This window comes from Myotis nattereri, assembly GCF_964212035.1.
Source record: "Myotis nattereri genome assembly, chromosome: 7".
NCBI lineage: Eukaryota > Metazoa > Chordata > Mammalia > Chiroptera > Vespertilionidae > Myotis > Myotis nattereri.
Window position 1 is genome coordinate 93,546,205 of NC_138082.1, and position 16,996 is coordinate 93,563,200.

General features: G+C 61.3%; 1 protein-coding gene across 1 annotated transcript in view; it reads left to right on the forward strand.

Moving 5' to 3' along the window:
• The window catches only part of MYO7B (myosin VIIB), a gene marked incomplete at its 5' end in the record, with an annotated part of 71,711 nt that overhangs the window by 18,984 nt on the left and 35,731 nt on the right, over positions 1-16,996 (forward strand). Inside the window, 9 exons of the mRNA XM_081095342.1 lie at positions 1,230-1,306; positions 2,452-2,571; positions 2,823-2,965; positions 5,477-5,687; positions 6,340-6,475; positions 10,713-10,876; positions 13,883-14,020; positions 15,382-15,534; positions 15,822-15,920. Coding sequence (XP_080951468.1) covers positions 1,230-1,306; positions 2,452-2,571; positions 2,823-2,965; positions 5,477-5,687; positions 6,340-6,475; positions 10,713-10,876; positions 13,883-14,020; positions 15,382-15,534; positions 15,822-15,920 — 1,241 coding nt within the window. The remainder of the gene's footprint in view (positions 1-1,229; positions 1,307-2,451; positions 2,572-2,822; positions 2,966-5,476; positions 5,688-6,339; positions 6,476-10,712; positions 10,877-13,882; positions 14,021-15,381; positions 15,535-15,821; positions 15,921-16,996) is intronic.

Here is a 16,996-nt window from a genome sequence, read left to right on the forward strand (position 1 = left end):
GGCATAGGCAGTATGTGAAGAGATTATGGCTGGCTCAGAACTCATGACACCCCAGTTCACAGAGCCGTGGGAAAGGACAGACTTTAGTAAACGTCTGGAAAGCATGACCGTGGACCACTGCCTCTCACCCTGCAAGGACACCGACTCCGGGCGATGTGGCCGCCTGCGGCCTGCGGCCACACGGCCTTCTGCAGTGAGAGGGGTGCCGGGCGACCAGCGGGGCGTCAGGACACGGAGGCGTTTAAATGTGACGCTGAGGCACAAAGCGTAGATCGTTACACCACCTTACACAGAACTTAAAAGCAGGGCAAGCTGGATGCTGTTCAGGGATGTAGATCTAGTGGAAAAGTAAGGGAGGGGGGAGGGGGGAGGGCAGGCTCCAGGAGCTGGGAGGGCGGCTGCCTCTGGCGGAGAAGGCGTCCCAGGAAGGACCGACCGCGGGCGCTGTCACTTTGCAATGGCTGCACAGTGCTGACTTAATAATTACCCACTGTAGCATGCCTTAGCGTTCTATGCACTTTTTTATCTCTATGCTTTATTGTACAATTGTTTGTTTATGGCTAATCCTCACCCGAGGATATTTTTCCAATGGTTTTTAGAGAGAGTAGAAGGGAGGGGAGAGACAGAGAGAGAGAAACATCGATGTGAGAGAGACACATTAATTGGTTGCTTCCTGCATCCACCCCGACCAGGGCTGGGATCATGCCTGCAACTGCGGTACATACCCTTGGCTGGAATTCGAACCCAGGACCCTTCAGTCCATGGGCCAACGCTCTATCCACTGAGCCAAACCAGCCAGGACAATTGTACAATTTTTTAAAGTTAAAACACACACACACACACACACACACACACACACACACACAGAAGCAATACTCCCTATTCCCCCAATCTTGGCAGCCCTAAGGTAGAGGCTGACTCACAGAGGCAGACCCTGAGTTAGGGAGGCCTGCTCGCAAGTGCTGGCCCAGGTTTCTATGCACAGCAGTGAGTTAAGGGGCTGATGGCTCCTCTCCTCCTTAATGGACCCCTCTGCCCCCGCCCCGCCGCCCCGCCCAGCCCACCGAGCTTCTCCCCGAACAAACCTGGGTTTCTCCCCTTCCTTTTGGGCCGGGCCCTGATCTGAGGGGCAGAGCAGGAAGGGTGGCCTTGGGGGCACTGGCTCCTGGGGCCTGGACTGTCCGGCACTTGGGGTGCTTTGCCACTCAGCGGTCACCTTCTCCCTGCAGCTGCGGTCTTTGAGAACCTGGATTCCTCCGATGTGATGGAGACGCCTGCCTTCCCCACGGTGGCCACGTTCCTGGAGGTACCTGGCCTGGTGTCTGCCAGCTCCCAGGGGTCAGCTGACAGACCCCTGACCCCTGATTCCCATAACCCTTCCCAGGCTCTCAGCTCAACCCATGCACCTCTGCCATCGCAGGCCGGGGTGGGAGCAGAGGGCCGCAGTGTGAGCTCACCGTTAGCCACGTAGCAGAACGATGGCTCACTCTCCACCCGCTGGGCCACTGGACCCTTCCCCAGATCTTCCCCGGCTCCCACCGAACGCACCTGCCCGCAGCCTCGTCCCCAGGCTGCCCCGGAGCTGCTGCTCTGGAAAGGGAGGCATGCTGGCACCATTGGCCTCCGCAGACCCTGAGAAACGGAGCCTCAGCGCCTCGCTTCAGGAGGCAGCCGGCACGGGCAGGGAAATGCCTTTGCACTGGGGGATTGGGTCACTTCCACGCTGCACCCCACTGGCTGTTCTGGTGGGAAAGTAATGGAATCAGAAGAGAAAAGAAGGGAAGGAAGGCAGAAAAGAAGGGAGGGAGGGAGGGCGGGAGGGAGGGAGAGAGGGAGGAAAGAAGGGAGGGAGGGAGGGAGGGAGGGAGGGAGGGAGGGAGGGAGGGAGGGAGAAAAGATGGGAAGGAAGGCAGAAAAGAAGGAAGGCAGGGAGGGATGCAGGGAGGGAGGGAGGGAGGAAAAGGAGAAAAGCAGTCCCATTAGGCACATCTTGCTGCTCGTGTTCTTCATTTGGAGCAGAGTTCTTAGAAACATCGGGTATTTGCCGGCTTGGTCTCCCTGCCTGGGGGCAGGGCTCCCTCAGGCCTGCAGCCTCCAGGAGTGACGGGGTGGGGCATATCCCACTGCTGCCAAGGCCTTGCCGCAGAGCCCGCCCTGCCCTGGCTCTCCAAGGCCCACCTGGGGGTGGTAACTCCTTCCTGCGCCCCGGAGGCCAGCCCAGGGCTGGTCAGCCGAGCAGCTGGTCTGCTCAGGGCCCAGCTGGTGCACCTGAACGCTCACCAGGCCCTCCCAGGGTGCGACTCTGGTCCCCCGGGCCTGGCCCTAGTCACGGGCATTGCCCTCCCTCAGGCCTGGGGCATATGTGTCGGTCATGAGAGGAAACAAGACATGGCACAAGCATGTCGGAACCCTGGAGCCAGCCCTGCTCCCTCAGCTGCCCCCTCCTCCCAGGTGACGCAGCAGGCGCTCCGGGACTGTCTGGTCAAGCACTCCATCGCCATCCGCGGGGAGCTGGTCGCCAGGCCGCTGAGCACCACCCAGGCTGCCGACCGGAGGGACGCCCTCGTCAAGGTGCGGAGCAGAGGGAGGTGGAGAGCAGGACAGCGTGGGCCGTTGGCCAGTCCCGGCTCTTCTGGCACCCGCCCGCTGACTGTGCCCCCCCCCCCCCCCCCCCCCCGCCTCCCTGGGCGTGACCTCTTGCCTGTACAGCAGGGATGATGCCCTTCAGTAGGTCTGAGCGCAGCCTTTCCGGGTGAGTTTGGGGAAAGGAGCAACCTTCCTCCTGGGCCCACAGCCCATGGGCTGCACCCATGTCTCCTCAGGGCATCTATGGGCACCTCTTCCTGTGGATCGTCAAGAAGATCAACGCTGCGATTTTCACTCCCCCCGCCCAGGACCCGAAACATGTGCGAAGGGCCATTGGCCTCCTGGACATATTTGGCTTTGAAAATTTCCAGAACAATAGGTATGACAGGATGGTCTCTGCCCACCTGCTTTCAGGAAATGGACGATAAGCCCACTCCTCACTGACCACGCGAGCAGGCAGCCATTCCTCCCGCAGGGCTCCCCACTTCCAATCCCAGCGCAGGCTGAGCCCGCTGAGAAGGCGAGTCTTCCTGCAGGGAGCTGGTCTGTGTGCCCCCAGCACCCCCGTGCGTCCAGAGGAGGCACAGAGCGAGAGCACCCGAGAGCCAGGCAGTTGTCACCCCTCTGGGGCCATCTGCTCTCCTCATGAATCAGAGCAAGTAATCAGGTGGGGTTAGTGTGAAAATGAAAGTCAACGACATTGATTGGCTGGCACCTCCAGGTGCTCTGTCATGCTTGGTTAGGGTTAGGGTTAGGATTAAGGTTAGGGTTAGGGCTAGGACTAGGGCTAGGGCTAGCGTTAGGGTCATGATTAGGGTTAGGGCTAGAGTTAGGGTTAGGGCTATGGTTCGGGGTAGGGTTAGGATTAGTTTTAGGGTTAAGGTGAATATAAAGTCAAGGACATTGACTGGCTGGCACCTTCAGGTGCCCTATCATGCTCAGTAAGGTGAAGAGGGCTGTCCCTGCTGTTTTCGTTGGGCAGTGGAAAGGCAGGGCAGGCCTTCTCTGGCCAGGTCCCAGCAACCCTGAATGGAGGCTGAATGGAGCCAGGAGGCAGGTCAGAAGAGTACCCCCCAGTGGTGAAGTGATGAAGGCTGGGGGGAGGGGAGGCTGGGGTGTTGAAGGGCAAGGATAGCTGAGGCTCTGGCACATTAGCAAGTGAGAGAAGTGAGGAGCGAGCAGGAAGCACCTGTATGCAATCTACTAGCAGCTTCTCAGGCGAGCCTGGCTCATCATTGGCAGGGGGCGCCCAGGACTGGTCCCGCGAAGTGGGGCCTTGGGCTGTCAGAGCAGCCTGGACCGGCCCGGCCTTCACAGGCCCTGCCCCGGGCCCATCTCCACAGGAGCCTGAGGGCCCCTTGGTGAGCCGGAGTGTCAGACACAAGCCATTCCCCATGCGAGCCGCTGCGTGGCGGCTCCAGCCGGCTGTGCGGGCAGGGCAGCAGCATGGGCAAGGCTGGCCGAACCGCCCAGTGATGGGAGCTGAGAGGTGGCCAGGCTGTGGTTTCTGTCCTCAGGGGAGACAGTGGGCAAACCAAGCTGGAAACCTTCAGGAGCATGAGTAGTGGGTTGTGGGGGTCAGGCCATTGATGCAAGGAGCCCTCCCGGAAGGGGCCAAGGGGCCTTTGTGACAGGGCTGCAGTCTCAGCCTGGTGACCGGTCACTCAGCCATGCCCCCCACAAGTATCTATGGAGCCCGCTCTGAGCAAAGCGTGGGGAGTGGGGGACATGCCCACCTGTGCCCTCACCTCCTGGGTCAGCAGATGTGGAACAGCCAGTCCAGGTCTGATGAGGTTTTGCAGCGATCGGCAGCCATCCTGAGCAGGACGGCCTGTCTGAGACCGGGGATGCCGTTGGCCTGGGCGGGAGGCAGGAGAGGAGCGACTGCTAATGTGTGAGGACTTGGATGGGGATGGGGAAGCAGCCCGTGGAGAGGAGAGCGGCCCAGCCAGCCGGGGGCCACTCTGGGACAGAGGCAGGCTTCCTGCTGTGTCCCTGGGTCCTGCCCGGGGAGGGGTGAGCTGGGTCTGCAGGTCAGAAAGCTCCTGCTATAGCAGTGGTTCTCAACCTGTGGGTCGCGACCCCTTTGGGGGTCGAATGACCCTTTCACAGGGTCGCCTAAGACCATCGGAAAACACATATATAATTACATATTGTTTTTGTGATTAATCACTATGCTTTAATTATGTTCAATTTGTAACAATGAAATTGGGGGTCACCACAACATGAGGAACTGTATTAAAGGGCCGCGGCATTAGGAAGGTTGAGAACCACTGCTCTATAGCGAGTCCAAAAGGCCCGAGGGACCAGGGGGCAAGTCCAGAAGGACCGTGGGGTGCTCCCTGGAGCAGGGGAGGTGGCTGTGCCGCGGCAGCAGGAGTGGGAAGAGTCAGGGCGCTTGCAGGGCAGAGCGTGCCCAGCTGGATTGGAATGGGGAGGCGGTGGGCGGAGGGGTCAGCATGATTCCTGTTTGCTGACTGCCCCTCGAGGGGAGGGCAGGGGCGGGAGCCCAGCAGCCACTCCTGAGTCTGCAGACGCTCCCCTCATGCCCAGGCCCTTGCCATAAGCCGGGCTGTTACACTGGTTCCCGAGGACCATTTCCCTGTCAGGGTAGGCAGCCCTGGCACAGAGCCCATGGAGGGTGGTGAGGAGCCGAGGCAGGGGTGGATGGCATGCCTTCAGAGCTGCTCCTTCTGTTAGCGTGCTTGCCGCAGAGGGAGGTGAGGTGGGGGGCGGAGCAGAGAGGAGGGAGGGTGTGTGCCAGGTGCACACAGCTGGCTGGGAATGGGGATGTGTGTCTGTGGCGCACCCGTGGGCTCTGCGCAAATGCCGGGGAGTGTGCTCAGGGCTGCGCAGGGCAGAGCCAACGCCCTCCCTACCCCGCCCGCAGCTTCGAGCAGCTCTGCATCAACTTCGCCAACGAGCACCTGCAGCAGTTCTTTGTGCAGCACGTGTTCACCCTGGAGCAGGAGGAGTACCGCTCCGAGGGTGTGGCCTGGGACTTCGTGGGCTACACGGACAATCGGCCCACCCTGGACCTGCTGGCCCTGAAGCCCATGAGCATCATCTCCCTCCTGGACGAGGAGAGCCGCCTCCCACAGGTGCGCCCGGAGCCCGCCCTCTGGTGGAGACCCGCCCATCAGTCTCCTCGGCAGTTGGGAAACTCCCTGGGTGGCTCCTTTGCTCTGAAGTGGCTGGAACCTCTGCCAGGAATCAGCAAACCAGCTTCACTCACCTCCCAACCAGACCTGCTCTCCCTCCAGGCCCAGCTCGCTCGGCAACCTGCCCCCCTCCCCACAGAATGACCCACATCTCAGTCATTGGTCAGACTCAAGAGCGCCCCAGGGAGGTCTCCTGGGCACCCACGGGCAAGGCCGCGGCCGGACAGAGAAGGGAAACCCGCCTGTCCCTGGGGAGACCTGCCTGTCCCTGGGGAGACGCCTCTCAGATGCAGCCAGCAGGAGCTCTTCATCCAGAGAACGGGAAGCCAGGCTGGGCGCCTGGACTGTGGTGGGAAGGGTGGAGTCAGAGAGCTGGCCGTGGAGGGTGGCAGACCCAGTATCTGCCAGGGCTCTGCCTGGCTCATGTGACAAGCCCCGCCCCCTCAGTGTCAGTTTCCTGTCCATAGGAAGGCGGCGGGTCATTCTGAGCGGTTGCTTTGGCCAGTGGGAGGCCCTGAGCTCTGTGGGTGCCCCCGCTGCCCCTGTGGCTGGGCTCTGGACCTCAGCCCACAGGGTGTCTGCGTTCTCCCAGGGGACGGATGCCACCATGCTGCAAAAACTGAACAGTGTCCATGCCAACAACAAGGCCTTCCTGCAGCCCAAGAACATCCACGATGCCAGGTTCGGCATTGCCCACTTTGCTGGAGAGGTGTACTACCAGGCGGAAGGTAGGCTCGCTGCAGGCTCCCGGCTGCGCGCTCAGGAAGGCCCCGGGGGGCAGGCTGGGACCTTAGGTCATTCTGCAGAGCAATGGGAAAGAGGGGATTGAATGGGCCAGGCATGTTTTGTTTTGGTTGGGTTGTAATAGTCTATTGAGTTATAATTCACATACCATGCGATTCACCTATTTTTTATTTTTTATTTTTTGGTTTAAATATATGGTTTAAATATATAGAGAGGAAGGAAGGGAGAGGGGGAGAGAGAGATAGAAACATCAATGATGAGAGAGGATCATTGGCCGGCTGCCTCCTGCACGCTCTCACTGGAGCTTGTGCCCACACCCCAGGCCTGTGCCCTGACCAGGAACAGAATGCGACCTCCTCGTTCATAGGTCGATGCTCAACCCCTGAGCCACGCCGGCCGGCACGATTCACCCATTTTAAGCACACAACTCAATGGATTTTAGTATGTTCACCCCGAGTTGTGTAACTGTTGCCACAATTTAAAACATTTCATCACCCCAACAAGAAATCTCCCACTAGCAGTTATTCTGTGTTGCCCCCACCCCTCCCAGCCCCTGGCAGCCACCCCTCCCTCCCTGTGGGTTTGCCTGCTCATCGTATTTCGTACGGACAGAGCCGTGGTCTCTGTGGCTGGCGTCTGGCCCTGAGCACCGTGCTTCCAAGGCTGTCCGTGTGGGCAGGTGCCAGACGTTGTTGCTTCATATCGCAGCGTAACAGCCACGTGAACACGCCGTGTTTTGTTTATTCCTTCATCAGTTGGTGGACATTTGAGTTGCTCCACTTTTCGGCTATTTTGAATGATGCTGCTATGACCACTCATGTGCACGTTGCTATGTGGGCATATGTTTCCACTTCTTTGGGCCCTCTAGTTTAACTTTTTGTATAACCACCAAACTGTTTTCCAAAATGGCCCCCCATTTTACGTCCCCACCACCAACGTATGAGGGTTCCAGTTTCTCCGGGCCCTCGCCGACCCACGGCACCACCTGCGTTTGGTGATGGCCGTCCTGGGCTTAACGTGGTGTCTCAGGTGGTTTGGGTCTGTGCCTCGTGTTGCCTGGTGGTGTCGAGCATCTTTTCACGTGCTCATTGGCCTTTTGCATGTCATCCTTGGAGAAATCTCTCTCCAAATCCTTTGCCCATATTTTAATTGGGTTGTCCTTTTATTGTCAAGTTGTAAGAGTTTGTTATGTATTCTGAATATAAGTACCTTATCAGATATATAATTTGTAAATATTTAATTCTATGGGTTATCTTTTCACTTTCTTAATAGTGTTCTTTGAAGCACAAAATGTTAATTTTGATCAAGTCCAACTTACCTATTTTTTTTATTGATTGATTTTAGAGAAAGAGGAAGTGAGGGGGGGAGAGAGGGAGAGAGAGAGAGAGAGAGAGAGAAACATTGGTTTGTTGTTCCACTTGTTTATGCATTCATTGGCTGATTCTTGTATGTGCCCTGACTGGGGCTTGAACCCACAACCTTGGTGTTTCAGGACGACGCTCTAACCAACTGAGCTACCTCGTCAGGTTACCTATTTTCTTGTTGTTGCTCATGCTTTTGGTTTCATGGCTTAGAAACTACTGTCCAAACCAGGACTTCCCCTGCGTTTTCTTCTAAGAGTTTTTTAACGTTAGCTTTACATTCAGGCCTTTGATCCCTGTGAGTTCCTTGTTGTATAAGTTGAGATAGGATTGAGCAAGGTTCTGACTGAGAAAGCAGGGCCTGGGTGGGCCACCCTTGGGTGAGCCGAGAAGAGGGAGCCGTGTCCAGGGTGCAGCTGCGGCCGGAGAGCGCAGGCAGCACAGTGCAACTCTCGGCTCCGATGCAGGAACAAGGACGTGTCCGGCTGGGTAGCTGGAGCCTCACGGGCACACTGCTCAGTTGGAGAGCTGAGGTGGCACCTGCTCCCCGGCATCATTCCAGCTCTGAGGGCTGTGCCCCGCCAGGCTCCTGGGGCAGCCCCTCTCCCAGGCACTGAGCTCCCTCCCTCCCTCCCACCCTTAGCTCCTCCCCGAGGCCCCCCCCCCAGGCTGTGCAGGGATGCACGGAGCACCACACTAAAAGGTGGGGTGACTTAAAAAAAGGGCAGAGTGGGAGAGGAAAGTCGGGGTCCCGTTCATGCAGAGCCAACCCTCGGAGTCCCCGGAGCAGCCCCTCCAGGCCTGGCTTGCAGGGCAGCCTTGCCAGTGGGTCTGTGCCCACTGGAGAGCGAGCCCACTCTCCATGATGGGGGGGTGTCCTGTCCTCCGGGACCTGCCTTGCTGGTGGCCTGGGGCTGCCACAGGGAAGTCACGCCGACGGGCAGAGGTTAGGTCCTCACGTGTGGAGGCTGGAGTCCAAGATCGGTGTCAGGAGGGCAGCGCTCTCCGAGGCCCCTGCCTGCGGGTGGAAGCTGCTCCGCATCTTTCTGTCTGTGCGTCTGTCCGGCGCTGCTCTTCCTGCGGCTCTGCCCGGGGCTAGGAGCCACCGGAGCAGCTGCACTTCAACCTCCCCACCTCCGACCACTTTACCTCCACACGGAGTCACTCTGGTCCTGCGGTTAGGACTTCAACATGCGGGTTGTGGGGAGACACGACTCAGCCCACAACACTGGCCTCCCCAGGTTCTGGGCACTCAGTCGGAGCCCGGGCCCTGCAGGACCTCCTGAGCCCAGAGCAGGGCTGTGGACGGCCTGGGGGTCCCAGGCTCCCAGGTCCCCGTAGTGAGTTACACATGTGCTTGCTTCCTAAACATGTCTGCTACAACACACATATGCTCATACACACATGCTCACATAGTGCACACACGCGCGCGCACACACACACACAGCACACATATGCTCACACACAAATGCTCACACAGTGCACACAGGCAGCGCACACACATGCACACACACAGCACACACAAATGCTCACACACGTGCACACACACGTGCGTGCAGCACACATATGTTCACACACAAATGCTTACACAGAGACACACATGCAGCACACACGTGTGCACACACAGCACACAAATGCTCACACACAAATTCTCACACAGTGCACACACGCAGCACACACACATGCACACACACAGCACACACAAATGCTCACACACGTGCGCGCACACACGCACACATATGCTCACACACAAATGCTTACACACAGAGACACACGCACCACATGCACACACACAGCGCGTGCGCAGCACACACGCACGTGCACACAGCACACGTGCACACACGCAGCGCACCCACATGCACACACAGCACACACAAATGCTCACACACGTGCACACACACATGCGTGCAGCACACACACACATGCAGCACACAACACAGCTCACACACTCACTGCCTAAGGGAGCGTGCTCCCTCCCAGGCTGCACAGCCTAAAGGCTGACCTGACAGGGAGTAGCCTGCAAGCAGCTGGGGCAGTGAGAGGCCCGACGTCCTGGGAGCCAGGAGGCCAAGGCATTTAACTTCTTCCCTCCTCCATGTGGGTGCAGGAGAAGCAAAGTCGCTGCCACCCCGAGTTAGACCCCGAGGCCCCCAGGGGTTCTGTGGTCAGGCCTGACCGAGGGGACGTGCCCGCAGGGTGCGGACGGCGCAGCAGGTGCGGGTGACGGGGAGCGGTGCGGGCGCTCTGGCCCCTGCTGCCCGCGGCCTGGCCCCGGAAGCCGAGGCTGGGGGAGGAGACGGCAAGGCCTCAGAGCATCCCCGGCTGCACAAAGGGCCGAGAGGTCTGCGCAGGGCTGTGGGCCCGGAGAGCCGCCGGCGGGGACGGGGCGGGGCGGCGCTGGAGCTGGTCTGGGCACCGAGAGGGAGCTGCCGCCTGGGTGGGGAGGAAAGAGCGTCCCAGACGGCATGTGGGGCCAGGGCACGGCCGGGCCGAGGCCGGGTGACGGGGGCCAGGGCCGGGGGCAGAGAAGAGGAGGAAGTGCCCTGGGGGGCAGGGGCAGGGGCAGGGTCCGGTTGGGGTGACTGGGAAGGCCCTCGGCGGATGTGTGGCACAGAGCGGGGCGGCCGCCAGAGTGCGGACAGAGACCGGCCGCTGGGCCAGGGGCCTGGATGGGGTGGAGTTGTGGGGTGGGGTCACCTGTCCATGTGACCTGGCTTGGTGCCGGGTGCAGGCCTCCCGCTGGCCGCACACGAGAGGAGGCGGGGTGCAGGTGCCTCAGGCCCTGTGCCAGGCCCCCGCGCGCCCTCTCGTGGGCTCACAGTGCAGCTGAGCCGGTGGGTGGGCGCCCTGCTGCCCACAGGCTTCTTGGAGAAGAATCGAGACGTGCTGAGCACAGATATCCTCACCCTGGTCCACTCCTCCCAAAACAAGTTCCTGCGGGAAATCTTCAAGTTGGAGTCAGCGGACATCAAGATGGGCCGCGGGACTATCCGCCGGGGGCAGGCGGGGAGCCAGGTCCTCAAGGTGGGCCCCTGGCTCCCCTCCCGCCCCCTCTCCGCCCCCCTCCGCCCCTCTCCCCCCCTCTGCCCCCCTCCACCCTCATCCGCCCCCTTCACCCCTCTCCCCCCCTCTGCCCCCCTCCACCCCCACCTGCCCCCCTCCTCCCCTATCAGCCCCTCTGTCCTCCTCTGCACCCCTCTCCCCCCCTCTGCCCCCCTCCACCCCCATCCACCCCCTCCACCCTTCTCCCCCACTCTCTGCCCCCATCCACCCCAACCTGCCCCCTCCTCCCCTATCAGCCCCTCTCCCCCCCTATCAGCCCCTCTGTCCTCTGCACCCCTCTCCCCCCCTCTGCCCCCCTCCCCCCTATCAGCCCCTCTGTCCTCCTCTGCACCCCTCTGCCCCTCTCTGCCCCTCTGTCCTCCTCTGCACCCCTCCGCCCCTCTCTGCCCCTCTCCCCCATCCCCCCTCTCCTTGCACTTCCCTCTCACCCCTCTCTGCCCCCTCCACCCCCTCCGCCCCTCTCCTCCGCTCTCTGCCCCTCCACCCACCCTGCCCCTCTCCCCCCACTCCCACCCCCCTCTCCCCCTTCCATTCTTTTCTCCCCCTTCCCTCCTCTACCCCCTCTCCTCCTCTCTCCTCCCCTCTCCACTTCTCTCCGCCCCCCTCTCTCTGCCTGGGCCGCCTGTCAGGGCTCTCAGCCGCAGGGGAGGGAGGGACAGAGCGGGTGCCTGCTTCCAAGCATGGGCGGTCTTGCTAAGACACTTCTGCTTGTGTTAATATTGCTACGCGTCTCTATCAGCCTGTGTGTGTGTTCTGAGTGCTGTATGTATTGAGGGTGTGCATGGTTGTGTGTGGCTACTGTAGCATGGGTGTGCATGGGTGCGTGTGCATGTGGCATGCGTGTGGTGTGTGTGGGTGTGGATGTGTGTGTGTGTAGTGTGGCTGGTGAAAAATGAGTTCTTTTGTGGTGTCATGAGGAAAGAAGGTCAAAGGCACCGCATGGAAGAGTTAAAATGTGATGCAGGATTTTATTGTGAGTTCGGGGATGGAGAGCGTGGCCAGGCGCTACAGCACTGCCCTGACAGTCCTCCATCTCTCTTCTTGGTCAGGTAAAGGACCGGCACCATTCACATGCTCCAACCCGGACTCCTGACTTTCCCCAGCAAACTCTGGGGGGTTTCCTGTCCTCTCTCCAATCTGATGCCTTTCCCATGTTCCCAGGCGAGGTCCTGCCCTGTCTCCGCACCCTGACTCCCACGGAGCATGCCCACAAGTGCCATTACAGCAGCCCGCTCCTCTTGAGCATGTGCCCAGCGAGGAGTCTCCTCCTGTCGCTCTGGTACCAGACCGGGCCTCAGCACCCGGGGAGATGGTCCCATCCCTTCTGAGGATGAAGTCTCCTCTCTGGCAGTTCCCTGTAGTGTGTGAGCCTGTCTGGTGACAGTCAGCTGGTGGGAATGCTGCTGCCCTGCTCCCTGCTCCAGCTTCCCCGTTTAAGATGATCTAATCCCCTTTGCTTCCTTATGTTAATAACTAGCTCTCTTCCTCACGCTAGTAACTACCTACCTGTGCTGACAGTAGGAGATGGGGTGCACATGTGGTATATGTGTGAGCTTTGAGTGGTGTATGTTACACTGTATGGTGTATGTATGTGTGCTTGTGATATGTGTGTAGCATCTGTGGTGTGTGTGACTGAATGTGGGCGTTGTGTTTTGTGTGGTGTGTGTGGGGTGTGTGTGTATGTGTGTGGGAGGGGTGGGGGTGGCTGTTTCCAGGGAGAAGGGCAGAGCCCGGGTGCCCCCAGGGCAGCCTAGGATCCTGGAAGGGGGTTTGCCTCCCCTCTGCCTCCCCACAGCCAGGGCTGCTCCAGAAAAGCCCTGGAGGCTTCTGGTGAGGGCCCCCCTCCCACCGCAGGAGGCTGAGCCAGCTGATGGCTGAGGAGCTGAGAGAGCAGACAGAGGCCCTCTCTCCATGCCCCAATGAGCACTGGCCACATCACAGTGTCCTTGGCCTTTACCCCACCCCTGCCGGAGCTCCCGAGGCCTCAGGCCCATGGCCACCTGCAGTGCAGGCCCAGAGACACCCAGGAGCCCCGAGGCTGTGCACGAGCCACCCGGCCTGAGACAGTGAGCAAACTGGCCTTTGCAGCTGGCCGGGCACACTGCCCTGGCCCTCCATTTGGCCGGGCACACTGCCCTGGCCCTGCAGCTGGCCGAGCACACTGCGCTTGCCCTGCAGCTGGCCGAGCACACTGCCCTGGCCCTCCAGGTGCTACAGGTGGCCAGAGCAGGGCCTGGGTGTTTCAGGGAGCAGGTGGCTGTGGAGGAAAAGCTTATTGTTTTACAAACCAGGACAAGAGGAAAATGCTGCCCACTGTGGTTAAAGCCCAGTGACTGCATCCTCTCCTCAGAGGTGTCCAGGTGTGAAGACCTCTGCTCCAGACGGTGCAGTCTGGCAGCACACACCTGTGCTCAGGTGCACTGGGCCTTGGGAAGTTTGATGAAGGAGCATTGCCCACGATGGTATTGTACAAGACAACACTGCTCATGGCAAGGGGCTTGGGCCCTTACCCCTCTTGCGTCCATAAGTTACTACATTTATTTTAGAACGATACACATTAACTATAATGCATACAATGCATAGTATAAAACATTTTTTAAATATATAAAACCGGCGCAAAACTGGAACATGTAGGTGGGTGAGGCCAAAAAGTGAGCATCCCAGTTCTGACATCCTCTCCTCACCCTGGCACATCATCTTGTGCATCCCACTTGGGGGACCCCAACCCTAGACAGGAGGCAGGTGCCCCATCTTATCCCCCTCTGGGTCCTCATTATCCAATGGGGGTGCACACACTAGGCGCTTGGGAACCTGTGATGGACGGATGGATGGATGGATGGACGGATGGATGGATGGATACAGCCCACCCACCCGAGGGACCTTGGCGAAGCCGGGCTGTACTGTGGGTCAGCGGTGTTCCAGGTGGTGCTCCCCAGCCCGACTCAGACCCTGTGCTTCTGCCCACAGTCTGCAGACTCCAGCAGGCAGCCTGCCACCTTGGCAGGCCAGTTCAAGCAGTCCCTGGACCAGCTGATGAAAATCCTGACCAACTGCCAGCCCTCCTTCATCCGCTGCATCAAACCCAATGAGCACAAGAAGCCGCTGGTAATGAGGGAGGCTGGGCACAGGGCGGGGCAGCTAGGGCCCTATCATTCCCTCCCCCAGGGCCTGGACAGTATTCGAGCTGTCACCCGCCCCATAGACAGGACACAGGGTGAGGTGGCCAGTCCAGGCCATGCTCAGTCAGCGCAGGGCTGGACTGCGACTCAGCCCTGTGCTGGCCGCTGTGCACTTGGCCAGGGGCTTCCCTCTCCAGGCGGCTTCTCTTCTGGGAAGTTCGAATGGCCACTGCCTGCCTGCAGGGGGGAGGACGCACTGCCGCTGTCACATCCGCTGGGCGGGGTCAGGGGCTGCGGCCACGCCGGGGGGCCCTTGAGAGCGTGCTTCTCGCTTCTGCGTGGGGCGGGCGGGAGCCTGCTACCTGCCCACGGGCCCTTGGCCGTGGGCTTGGGAATCCCACCCGGAGGCTGCAAATACAGGACCCCCCAAACTAAAAGAGGCCGTCTGAAAGGAGAAACATCTTATAAGGGGGAAATGTTATATTAAATAAAGTGACCTTTTGAAAAGAAGAAAATTATTGAAGTTGAGGCTCTCCAGGCTCTCCAGAATGCATCCTCCAGGTCGGCAGTGCTCCAGGGCCAGGGCAGCGCCCTCTGCCCACACCCCCGGCCTCAGGAGGCGGGTGCCCTGTGGGTGTAGGGGGACCCCGGCTGCGGGGCCGGCAGGCTCAGGTTCCAACCCGAGCTCAGGACTGAGGAGTGGGGCCCTGGCCTCAGGCGCCCGGCCTTGAAGCTGGAGCTCAGCGCCCCCTGGGCTGTTGTGAAGACCCCATGAGAAACGCGAGATGGGGGGAGGGGGAACTTCCGTGTGGCCCTGACCCGCGAGCAGTTGCCTCTGGGAACCTCAGTTTCCAGGTAGGTAACTGCCTGCTAGTGGACTCCTCAGATTGGGGGGTGCCCCCAGTGCCCAGAGACTCCTGGGCTGGAAGGTTGGGGGGTGAGCGGAGCCCCCCACCCCCAGAGCCCCCCACCCCCATGCCATGGCCACCCCCGCAGGGAGAGCCAGCAGCTCTGAGTAGGAACTGGGTTGGGGCGCTGCTGGCAGGGGAGGCCGCGTTCCTGGGGGGCGCTGCTGAGGCGCTTAAACGGGGTGAATACAAACAGCTGTGCACCCGAGGGGAGGCGGCGCAACACCCCTGTTACCAACTGTGATCTCCTTGGAGACCTATAGACCCTCCAGCACGGACTGTTTCCCGACCTCCACCAAATATTCTCTCCAGAAGGGACTTCTAACCAAGCGCCGGCCCGCCGCTTTGGGGGGGGCCGACCTGGGGGGAGGCCGCCTTCAGAAGGGGGTCCATCTTGGGGGGAGGCCGCCCCTCATCCTCCCCTGGCCTCTGCCCGCAGCTCTTCGACCGCGAGCTGTGCCTGCAGCAGCTGCGCTACTCGGGGGCCCTGGAGACCGTGCGCGTCCGCCGGGCGGGCCTCCCGCTCCGCTACACCTTCGCGCAGTTCGCGGGGCGCTTCGGGGTCCTGCTGCCCAGCGCCACCCGCCGGCAGGTGTGTGCTGGGGCCGCCGCCTGTGGGCTCCCCAGCCCGTTCCCAGGGGTGCCCTGGCCCTCCCTGGGCTCCCACCCCCGCCCCTGGAGCCCTGGATGTGGGGGCTGCCCCCGGCTGGAAGGGGGGCTGACCTCCTGGTCGGAGTGTCTGCAGCCCATAGCCTGCGCTCCCATCTGGGGCATGTGGGGGCCACGCGGGCGGGGGAGCGGGAAGCCCTCCCTGTCCCCCCCCCCACCCACCCCCCGCCGGGCCCCTGCCCGCCCTCCAGCGCCTGCTTCTCCCCGCAGCTTCGGGACAAGTGCCGGCAGATGACGCTGCGCATCGCTGACACGTGGCTGGGGACAGACAGAGACTGGAAAGTAGGAAAGACCAAAATTTTCCTGAAGGTGAGACCCGGCCTGCAGCCTTGGCCTCGGAGCATAGGGCTACCATGGGGCTCCCGCTGCCCCCCCAGCTCTGCGTGTGGCCCCCTCAAAGGCGCCCAAGGTTGTAGAAAGCAGGGCTGGGGGTAGGGGAGGCCGGGGAGGCCGGGGAGCCCAGCTCGGCCTGAAGAAGCTCAGGAGGCTTCCAGAGGGGCACCGGCCAGGCCCCAGGAGAAGGAGCAGAGCAGGAGCGCCCAGGGCAGCCCCCTGGCCAAGTCCCAGCCCACCCGGGCCGTGCTGCCGGGAAGCTCTGCCTCCAGGGTGCTGAGCCCTGCCCAGCAGAGCTTGCTCTTGGGCAGGTGTGTGAAGCAGCCCCCCTCCCCCTCACCTGGGGGCCCAGCATCACAGAGGCAGCCTCGGTCCTGCTGCCTTCAGGCCTCGGGTCGCAGTGGGTCAGAGAGGCCCTGGAGGAAACCCCTGCCTTGGCTGGTGGGCAGCGGTCAGATAGGGAGGCCGCCGCAGCCATCCAAGCGCCCTCCCATCCCTGCCACCCTTCCCTGCCCCTCCACTGCCTCCTCCCCCTGAGCCCTGCTCGGCCCGCCCCAGGGCCTCCCGGGCGCCCTCTAGCAGCCCATTCACTACGCAGGTCTGTGCTGGGGCCTGGGGCACAGGCCTGAAGCAGGAAGCAGTGGCTTCCGATTCCCTTGGAGGGAAGGCCCTCCCCGGGGCGGGATACAGGAGTAAGAGGGTAACTGCTGGGAGGATGTGGGGGGCGGGCAGGAGAGGCCCTCCCCTCCACCTTCTTCCTCTCTGGCTGCTCCTTGAAGCCACCGCAGAGGTCTGGGCGCTCTGTGTCCCCAGCGCCCACTCAGGCACACGAGAGGCTCCTGCTGCTTGACCCGAGGCTGACGCAGGCCCCCGAGCCCTGGCCTCGCCCGCCCGGCCGCTGCCTAAGGCCAGCTGCTCTCCGTTCTACAAACAGTGCCTGCCACGGGGTCAGGGTGGCAGCGGGGCACAGGGTCAGGGGAGCGCAGGGAGAGGGAGAGCCGCCGCCCAGGGCTGACTCTCACACCTGAGTCCTACTCCAAGGCCGACGGGGA